Genomic DNA, 11014 nt, shown 5'->3' on the forward strand with positions numbered 1-11014 from the left:
ACGGGACCTAGGCAGCCAGACCGGCCGCGGCCCCCACCGATTTCTCAGTGGAGAACCTGACAAGCCAGACCCCCCAGGTCCCGTATCTTTATTTTATTTATTTTTTTAATTTAAGTCATTCTAAAAATAGAGGAACATCTGAAATAACATCGAGTCTCTGGGTTGTTCATTTTTTTGTTGTTTTGGGGTTTTGTTGCTCATATACACACCCGGTTCTGGCTCTTATTCATCTGAATCATGTTTCCTGTGCGTAAAGAATGATTACACAACAAAATATAAAGACAAAAGGGGACCAAAATCTAAGGCTCAAAATCTTTTGGCACCTCTTTTGAACAATTATCAATGACTTCTGAATATATGCATTTAAATTGTTACCATATGACATTGAATCAATAAAACTTAATTTTCTCCACCATAGTGCATTTTAAATAAAGACAAGATTAATATACTTATTTAACTTTGACTAAAGTCCCACCCCAATCATTCTTTGATCTATTTTAAAAGCGTTCCCAGTGGTCTTTTAGTTATGATTTAATCATTTTTAGGCAAAATCAAAAAAACCCTGTTGTTTCCTTGGACGCAGTTTCTGCAGAGCGGCAGCAGTTGGTTAGAACTTCACCTTTGAGTTGTTGGCAGGACTGTTTGCACAAGCCCATCCCCACTTCCTGTCTGCCATGTTTACACTCCCTCCCGCTAGCTTACAGCCCCTCACACCCCCAAACTAACATTGGTGAAACAAAAATGGTGAGCATTATTGAAGCTTTCCAGCTGAACAGTTATGCATCTAGCAGGGAGCTGTGGCTTGTTGATTTTTTTTTTTTTGTCACAACTACAAGCTTTTTAAAACACTATTTCCTATGTTGCTGATTTATAACCACTAAATATATACACAGAAATGCTTTTTTAAGGTTAATTTCCATAATATTTGTCCTCCATTATCAGAGAAATGCCACCAGAACACGTTAAAAACACCAAAAACACAATTTTCATCAGTGGGTGTGTAAAAACGTAAAAGACGTAAAATTAGACAAGTTTCAAGAACAATGTTTTCCCTGAACTCAACAATCTTAAATAATATAAGAATGTTACTTTTTATCAATAGATCATCTTTAACACCATCCTATTCAACTTAAATCAAACAAACAAAATTAATTTTACCCAGGTAGGTACTGAACATAATATGTAACATGGTGCCAGAGTGTACAACATGATACTACTTGTTTTTTTTTTTTTTGTGCGTATTCCCTGAATACCTATTTTTGGTACAACACTACTCACATATTTTGGGACTTTTGAAAGGACTTTGAAAATTGACGCTGAAAAAGTCTAAATGTTTCTAAAGATGAACTTTTGGTGAAGTCTGGGCCGGTTGGATCACCTGCTGTTAAGGGTCTGTTGAATATGTTTAAATCGCATTAATTTTTCAATTCTATATTTCAAAATTCACAAAAATGATTCAAAATAGTTTATGGATCACAATTGATGCATCTAATAATGGATTCACTACATAAATAGTAAATGATTTATACCTATAGCACCTATGTCTTCTTAGAGGGTTCAGAGCGCTTTATAGTCACAGTCCCATTCACACACACATTCACACACTGCTGCTGAACACTGGTGCCAACTTATAACCACCAGGAGCTATGTGGGGTTCAGCATGTTGCTTAGGGATACATGGGTAAGGTGTGAACCGAATCAGTGAGCTTGGAATCGGACCTCTGCACCACGGCTGCCCCATTAAATATATTTTTAAATCTTTTTTTTTTCTCTCTCTCCTCACCCACTGAAGTTTCACAAAATAATCAGTTTAATCACATTTTTAATCAAATCTCTAAGACTCAAACATCTGGAAAAATATAACCCTTTTCAATCCATTAATTTTTTTCTTTTTTACAAAAACGTTTTTTTTTCTTCCTTAGAAATAAAAAAAATAGTTTTGCTGCTCCCATAAAAAACAGAATGTAGTCCATTCAAAGTTGCATGTTTTCCCTTTTTGTGTATAATTACAATGTTGATGTTTCACTATGGAACCCCTCTGTAACCGTTTTCTTATATTTCATTCAGTTTCCTTCATTTAATGTTGTAGCACCTTGTTACATTTTTTTTATTTTGTAATTGTGGTCATTGTGATTACTTGAACCAGGTCAGTATGGGGCCAATCTGTCCTAAATATCTCTCATTAGGAGCCTTTACACCAGCAGGAAGCTTTTTTGTCATAGTTCAAATTAACCTTAATACAACTCAATGAGCACATAATCTAAAACTAGCCTTAGAGAAAAGAAAATTAAGTAACTAACATAGTAAAGTGTGCTGGTTTCTGCTTTTTCCATGACTCAAACAAGAAAAAATGTACGTTGCAACCTCCTTTGTTGCTGCGTTGAAGCTCCCAGAGCGAGTGTGATGTTTCATGTTCCAGCAGAACGGTGCTGACCAGCTCACAGTGATGCATGTGTTGTGTCAGCGACTGCACTCTGGCTTGCTGCACAGGGCCCGCGCTCATTAGTATGCAGCAAGCACAAAGTACGAAGATGGAAGGCAGCGATGCCGAAAGGGAGGCCCGGAGGAAGAGGCAATGTAATCTTAGACTAGAGGGCCAGAGAAAATTGATGGAATCAACTTGATCTATTCATTCTCTCTGCCACAGAAGTTAGCCTGTTCATTTGGAGGATTGTGTGTTTGTAGCTCATTGTGGTGAGCTGTTGCCTCGGGGTGCGACTTCTGTTCAGCTGCTTGTTTTACAGATGTCAGATTTAAGTCGATTAATTTCCACTAAATGACAGTTTTTCACATCAAAGCTCTGGAGCATAGAGTATGAAATTCCTGAAGACTGATATGGTTGTTTTTACTGTAACATACAGCGTTGACAAAATGACTCCTGACTAATGGAGTTCAGGGGTTACTTCTTTTCAGTTTGAACATTTTGATGGATTGAGTTTTTTTTCTTTGTAAAAACAATTTTCCCTCTTTCAGATTTTTATCTTTTTTGTGCTGTTATTGTCCATTGTATCTGTACTATGAGATCATCATGTTTTTTTTTATTACCTGAAATCTTCTGCTCACCCGGTGTCACCATATTTTACTGTGGCACACTTGCTGGTTAAAAAGTTCAACTTTATTTCAACTTTGTCTTTGAATAACTTTCGTTATAATTTTTTATGTCTACATAATGCATATTAAACAGTCTTGAGTGCCATTGAAATTCATGTTTTGCTTTAATAGTGTGAGAAGATGTAAATCAAGAAATATCTTCTTAAATCCTTTTGAAGATCTTCAGAATTAATATTTGATTTATAAGAGTTAAGAAAGACTTGATGGGGTTTTAAACTGCCACCGCAGCTTGTCATGTTAGCAGGTTCAAGGGTTTTATTGCAACATTAATATGATATGGTGGTTTTCATCCCTGTGATTGTGCTCTGCCTTTGTCAGAGCGCTCTGACTGAATTTTACGGTGAGTTTTAAGAGGCCGAGTTCCTAAAATGCATTTTAATGGTTTAAGATAATTACTATGCAATTAAAATAAAAGTCCACCAAGCATTCAAATCCAAGTTGCCTTCTCAAAAATGTGATGTTTTTTAGTTTTACTGTGAAGGTTGATCTGCACTTACTGAGTTTGACTACATTTAGTTTTTTCTGCATTTCAAATCAATAAACAAGTTTTTTTTAAATTATTTCTAAAGCTTAAAAAATAATATATACTTTTACATAAACATACTTTTCAGAGTAAAGACATTGTCTAAATTTTCTGTGGGAGTTTTTATTTACTATTTTAGTAGATTTTTCAATGATTTTGAGAAGTAGAAAGAAAAATTACTACAGGTATAAGTCATCGTTGTACAAAATATTTTTAATTAACCATTTAGGTTGGAATAACATCAAAACCAGTAAAATTGTCTTTCAGAATTTAATTAACTAAAAATTTTGTAGCATAATTTTGGGCAAGTAGGGAAAACTGCCCCAAACCATGATACTACCACCATCACATAAAGAATAATGCAACAAATCTGTTATTTTAATGAAAAGTAAGTTTTTGTTCGTTCTGGGTAAGCACAGTATTTTTGACACACTTTGGCACAAAATGGCCACTGAGCGTAGGTCATTGGCCTATCCAGTAATAATTTCAAAACATGTTTTGGTTTCATTAGTGGATTTTGGAGGGAAAAAAATTAACCTCATAGGAAATGTTATCCCCATTCATGTTTTTTTTTTTTTAACAGTTTTGCCTGCTGTGATGTCATCTTACTTTATTTTATCTTTTTTAGCTGTCGCTCACCAAATTTTATTTTTACTGGGTACTTGGTTTGTTCAAATTTTGGTGAGCTTTGTATGTGATGGGAAAATTGTCCCTCATAGGTGCAGTAAGAAAGAATTGTGAAAACAAGGTCCTTGCAGTCCATGAATGCTGCGGGCCATAATAATTAAAAAAATAAATGGGATCCAACTGTAGAGTTATCTGAGCTCTTTAAAAATGGGTTTAACTTTTCAAGCTCATGAGCATCAGTAGATCTGATCAGAACTGAAGGTTTTAGAAAGAAATCTCCATGCAACCTTTCTGTTTTTAAACACAAACGTCAAACTGAATAAAATTAAGACAATATATAGTTTTCAAGTTTTTTTTTTTACTTGGTTCTATATTTGAATTTGAAGTTTGTCTAAGTTTTGCCATTGTTTATGGTCATGCTTGATAAAAAAAATGGTCTAAAGTTCTGATTTTTTTTTTTGCGCTGCACATCTGTTTATGCTCCTACAAAAAACAAACAGATGCGCAGCTTTTTACAAAGTGTTCTAAATTGGAACACTGTGAGAAGTAGTTTCATTGTTTAAGCTGTTTATAATGGGTCAAAAGGGGGTGTAGAACAATAGACAGAAGCACAGACTGATGACCTAATTAAGGTAATTTCACCGACTCACGTGTTGCTGCACCTGTACAGCAGGTCCTCTTTAATAGCTCTATATTTCATGGAGCAGGACACCCTGTCAACGCTGACATGATGTACGACGATGTCCGTTTTCACCCTAACCTTGTTCCTCTGCCGCTCTCATCCTCACGTCTGGCTTCTCTTCTGCTCATTTTCGTCTCCGCAGTTTGATAAAGCATATGCTTACGGCATCCGTCACATGTACGGCAAAGAAGGCAAGCGAGCGGACTACACGCCATACAGTTGCATGAAGGTGATTTTATCAAACCCACCCAGCCAAGGAGACCATCATGGTGAGTACTTAGCATCTCTGCTAACTCGCCAAAATATTAAAACATATTTTTGTATAAATGTTTGTGGTTTTTGTGTCCTTGCATGTTTTTTGGTTTCATTTGGTCTTGAATGCTAATGGATAGTTGAATTTATTTTGGTAGGATGCCCATTCCGCCACAGCGACCCAGAGCTGCTAAAGCAGAAGCTTCAGTTTTACAAGGTGTCTCCCAGCAGTATAACACAGGTGGGGCCATCATCTCTATGCTAATGCTGTCTGTTTGTTCCACTTCCCCTGTGGCCATCACGGCCATCGTTCTCTTTGCTCAGAACATCTTGGTCATTACGTTTTATCTCCAACACCATCAAAATTGCCAAAAACAAAACAGGAATTTCCTGAATAAATTTATTGTTGATCAAATATTTGTTTAGCCTTGAGGAGGTGGAGAGTTGACCACAGTTGTGATCAAGCTCTACTTTAATGCTGGTTTTTACCAAAATTGCTGCCAAAGTTTCGTAATGTTATTTAAGGAAATATCAAAGTTATTTCTGTTCCAAAAAATTCTGGGAACTCTCCTTTCACTTAGGGCGCTGTAGAACTTGCACCAGGCTAAAAACCAAACCACATGGAGTCCAAAATGAGCAGATTTACACTTTCAATGGAAAAGGAAAACTTTATTTTATTGAGCACATTATAAATATGTATTTTGTTTTCCTTCTGCATTGGAAAGAAAGAGAATCCTTCTGGTTGTAGCTAAGCAACGACTGATGTGATGATGCTGAACTTTCTTAGTGTAAATTGAGACAGCAGTTCACCAAGCATTGATTACCTTTGATGTAAACAATCCCAGCAGTGCCTCTTGACATTCATTAATCCTTTAAATTCCTAATACAACGATATCACACTGCTCTTTTTTTTAATGACCTGTAATTCAGGATTCTGAATATTCTTTCTCATCCTCATTAAGCTTCCTAGTTTTTGCATTTTATTTGCTGGTGCCTTCACATTTTCCATGCAAATGAAGGAAGATGATTTGATTTATTAGCCATAAAAATCAACATCATCTTAATGCTGGAGGAAATTATTTTACTTCTAAGGATTTTTCCATCTCTGCCCTAATGAAGAATATTTCCCACAAAGACCAAAAGAGGCTGTCAGGAGTTCATTTGGGCGTTTTGGTGATGTATCTTTAAAATGTCTCACCTGCACAGAGTGCTGGAAGGCTGCACAAAATATAAAAACCCACAAAAACAGGTGGAATCCTGTCCCCACGTTCCAGTGATATTTGTCCTTCTTTTATGAGGGAAAAATGTAAATTGAATTGACAGAACAGCTGGTGTTTGTGTCTCACACTGCTCTAAAGCTGAAATAAAACAACAATATCTGCCTGAGACTGCTTAACTCATTACTTATCTAACAGCAGCCGTACAGCAGAGAGTGCTGGAGGCGGTCGTACAATGATGCAGGGAATTATTGAGGAACCAAAGGCAGACTAAAGAAGTCCCTGATCCATTGAGTGCTGTAGACTTTGCTTTTCTGATGACTCACCTTCAGAAAAGAAGCAAAGTAAACCACAAGTGTGTATTTGATCTGTAAATGCTGATGAAGGAAGCCAGGACTGCAAAAGACCAGCATCTTACACAGTTGTTAACTTTAGTCGAGTCAGTTTACCTTTGAGAAAGTTTTTTGATCAACCATACGTCTGCAGGTCTTCCACTGAGCAGTCCAGTCCGGTAAGGAGTGGGATGGTATGACCAGTTAATTCTGGCGAGCGTGTCCACTCAGTTCAGCCTCGGTTCCACTGAGCGGTTTGTGTTCACGGCACATGCGTGGTGTCGACCGCTAGTGTGTTATTGCGTCATTGTAAAGCAACAACAATGGAGGTCATCCAGCAGCTCGTCTTTTTCTTGCTTTACTTTTGTGCGTTGTGTATAACAGGAATTTAATGTTGTCAGAAAGAAGTTTGTGGGTGGCTAAAGAGGAAAACTGAAGTGCTAGCTTAGCGCTATATTGGTGCTTTCTAATGTGGTCATCACTTTCTACCAATCAATGGGTGGCTCAAAAGACCAGACCGGACCGTACCGGATCGCTCAGTGGAAACGAGGCTTTAGACTATCAGCAGGACCAGTAGCTACTGTATACAGCTATTCAACACTTAAGCATTTGTGGTGCTTTTTGTAGTCTGTTTACTGCTCTCATTGTGACTTCCTGCCAAAATATGAAACTGATTTCTTTTGGATTTTCCAGGTGTACAGTTGGGTTCAAATTCCAATTCTATCCAATTTAAAGAAAAATGCTTTTTTGTGTGCGTGTATCATTTTTATTTTTCCTATTTTTTAATTTTGCCTTTAAATACTTTTGATATTGAATATAATAACTTATTGTATAATATAATATATTTATATATTTTTTATATCATGACAATTTTTTTTTTAACTTGAGCAATTTTCATTTAAAGACCCACTTGAGTTAATTTTCAAGTTATTTTAAAAGCATCCCCACTGGTCTTTTAATTGTCATATTTAGCTAAAATAAGGAAAAACAAAGACATACATGGTTCTAGTTGTCCACAGGTGAATGCATCAGAGAAGAGCGGAGCAAGGGTGCCTGTGGCCTGTGTATTTTCTGCGTAACAAATGTGCTCTTTTTTTAAACTGCATTATTTCATCTGCTCCTGACTCACAACAATACAAAAAAAAAAAAAACAACTCAGAAATGCAATTTTGAGCTTAATTTTCTTATTTGTCCTCCATCATGAGGAAAAATACCACAAGAACATGTTACAAAAACAGCATGATTTTCATCAGTGGGTCTTTAAACTGAACAAAACTGGATGTTTGATTGCCCCAATTACAAAATTCTACATTAAAGACAAACATTTTTTCTTTCTTTCAAAAGTACATGAACTTACTTTTAAAAAGAATAATAGTTATGGCGTCTTCTATGTGAACTTTAACTTCATTAGTTTATTTGAGTGCAGACTTTAGTGTCCTCTGCAAACACGTGGCTGCTATTTAAGGTGTATTATTTAACCTTTTTGTTGCAGATAATGGAGCTGGTCAAAGGAATGCATTTTCAGCTGGCATGCCAGAAATACTTCGAGGTGACACATAATGTAAGTATGACGCTCTTTTATAGTTATGTGTTACCGTGGCTACCTGTGCTGCAGGTTCATTTAACATCTAATGCGTGGAGATGCCAAGAATTACTGAATTCATCATTAGTTGACTGTTATAGCCGCTTAATGTTTATAGATTCATAATGACTCTCCAGTCTATTTTATGTCCTGAGGAAATCTATAAGCAAGAACTGAACCTCACAATGTATCCTGTGGCTGCAATTCCAGGCCATTCAGTTTAGAATGAAGCACATTTGTGCTTGAAAATGTTTGTCAGATGATTGTTTTTACCCCGTCTTGCACATTTGGCTCTATGATGAGTTCAGTGTCTGCCTAAATGGATTTAAGTGCCTCAAACCACATGAAGCAATTTTGACTTTATTATTTTAATATATGATCTTTAAATTGAATACAAGCTCTGATGAAATGCTATTTTTAATATGCAATGGTCCTATGTTTATTGTAGGAGCTATGATCTAACAATAACATCAGAAATCATAGTTGTCAGAGCACTGCATAATTCTGTAACACTGTTTTTTTTTTCTTTTTTTTCTTGCTTCTAATAGCAATAACTGTTGAAGGGACAATGTAGTTATGACCCAGGGCTGCTTGATTAACTCCACATCAAGCTTAATGAATAGTTTGTGGTTCATTTGTTTGCTTACAGGAACTTCACATACATTAATTTCGATTATGCATCCAGTCACTTGAGAAATGTTGTCTGCAGTCGCGTAGAAAAGAAGTTTATTTGCCTCGCTGGACAAAGCGTTTGTGTGGATTCTTCTCATTTTCATGATCCTAATAACTTAAAGACATGAAGGATAGATGCTGCGCGTTCCATGGAGAAGAAAACCTGGGAAAGTGGTGGAAGTTGGTTACCTCAGACCCACCACATCAGGCCCACACAGAAAAGCAGATTGAATTTCCCTCAGAGTCTTTAAAGAGCATTTAAAACCTGCAATATACAGTTGTTTCAAAAGGGGGCAACATAATTTGCTGTCACAATGACTTAAAAGACCCAACCTGAGCATTTTTTTCACCTACTTCTCAAAGCATTCTCAGTGGTCTTTTAATTATAATTTTTTAGGCAAAATCCAAGTTTTCTATGATAGTTTCTGTAGAGCAGCTGTAGTTCTTTAGAAATTCACCTCTAAGTTGTGGTTGGGACCGTTCAAGCCGGCCCCACTTAGAGCCCCTCACAACCTCACCCTGGTGCAACAAATTTTAAGCTTTCTTTTTGTAAAACGTGTCCTCCATCCTCAGAAAAATGCCACATAAACATATTAAAAACACCAAAAGCCACATTTTTTTAACTGAACGGTTCTTGAAAGGTTGAAAGATTAATTAATTCAAAATACTTTAAAAAGCATGAGATAGTTTAAAAAATTCTAAAAATGCTTTTCAACAAATGTAAACTGTTAAAACAGTTTGAGGACTTCATTGGTTTGACATTTTCTGTCCTGAAAGGACATTTCATCTGACAGCTTTTGCACTCGTGTCACATTTGAGGAGGTGACTTGCCTTACAAACGTAGCTGTGAAAACTGTTAAGTAGAGGAAGTCAGTGCAAGAGTTCTCATCTTCCTCCCTAAGTGAGACAATCATCTTCTAAAAGGTGACATTACTTTAAATCAGTCAGTCAACCTGCCACTTGTGTGACAGCCTATAGTTATAATCCTCTGCTGACCTTCCTCTTCTCGTTTCTTTCTTTTTTTTTCTGTTTTTTTACGAGCAGGTGGAGGACTCTTCTTTCTCGCTCAGTCACCCCAACCAGTACTTTTTGGAGAGCCAGAAACTTTTAGGTGGAGGCAAGGACATAAAGAAGGAGGTTGATGCTCCTCAGAGGTCACAGGAAACCTCTCAGAATGTGGCGGAGATGACGGAGGACCTGGATGCTTTCTTTCAAGATGGCTGATTTCTGTCTCACTGCATGAAAAAAAATCCTCTTTTTTTTTTCTGAAGGTTGCATTCTGTCTTCATGCATGTTGCATCACACTTATTTTATTTTTTTTATTCACCTTGTCAGATTTCCGCATCCTGTAAAACCCTGCAATAAAAACATATTTTCCTCCTTTGCTTTGACTGTGGACTGAACTCACATGGCTTTAACTTGTTAGGCAGGAGTTTGGCTTCTGAGTGAAAACTTGAACAGTTCCATGCTGTCCCAGAAACATTGTCATTGTATTTTCTGGCAGCTTAATGGATAAATGCTGACAGGAGGATGGATGAAAAAATAAACCATTTCCACAGTTGTATTACTCTGCTCTGGAATATTGCCTTATAATGCACAATGCAATTTATTCAAAGCATATGAGGTGGCGAGATATTTCCTCCTCTCTGTCTGGCCGTCTTCCTCATAATTTCCCAGAAATGGTAGCAAAAGTTGAGATTGTGTTGCTCCTGCAGTGCAAGATGGACTGCTTCTCTAATTTTGGTGCCATATTTATGTGCATGTATAAACACTGCATCATTCAGGCTGCACTTGCATCGGCGTGTGGCAGCGCCGGAGCGTCGGAGTCCCACATTCCTGCACGGAAATTGGGTCTTAAAATCCAGTCATGGTGCTTGACATGAAGAGGATTTATCCAGTATAATAAGACAACTGGATAACTGAAGGCGGGCGGCTGTCAGCAAGAGACTTCTTGATGTTTAATATTTGGTAGAGCATGACTGCATTTGACACCGCTGCCCCCCTCCTTTTTTTTTT

At 37.0% G+C, this 11014-nt stretch overlaps 1 protein-coding gene across 1 annotated transcript in view; it reads left to right on the forward strand.

The window, feature by feature from the left end:
* The window catches only part of prim2 (DNA primase subunit 2), a 24233-nt gene extending 13850 nt beyond the window's left edge, over nucleotides 1-10383 (forward strand). The window contains exons 11-14 of the mRNA XM_024297884.2: nucleotides 5086-5212; nucleotides 5354-5436; nucleotides 8237-8305; nucleotides 10043-10383. Of these exons, the coding sequence (XP_024153652.1) occupies nucleotides 5086-5212; nucleotides 5354-5436; nucleotides 8237-8305; nucleotides 10043-10222 (459 nt within the window). The 3' untranslated portion in view covers nucleotides 10223-10383. The remainder of the gene's footprint in view (nucleotides 1-5085; nucleotides 5213-5353; nucleotides 5437-8236; nucleotides 8306-10042) is intronic.
* The last annotated feature ends 631 nt before the right edge of the window (nucleotides 10384-11014 follow it).

This window comes from Oryzias melastigma, linkage group LG15 (genome assembly GCF_002922805.2).
Source record: "Oryzias melastigma strain HK-1 linkage group LG15, ASM292280v2, whole genome shotgun sequence".
NCBI classification, from domain to species: Eukaryota; Metazoa; Chordata; class Actinopteri; order Beloniformes; family Adrianichthyidae; genus Oryzias; species Oryzias melastigma.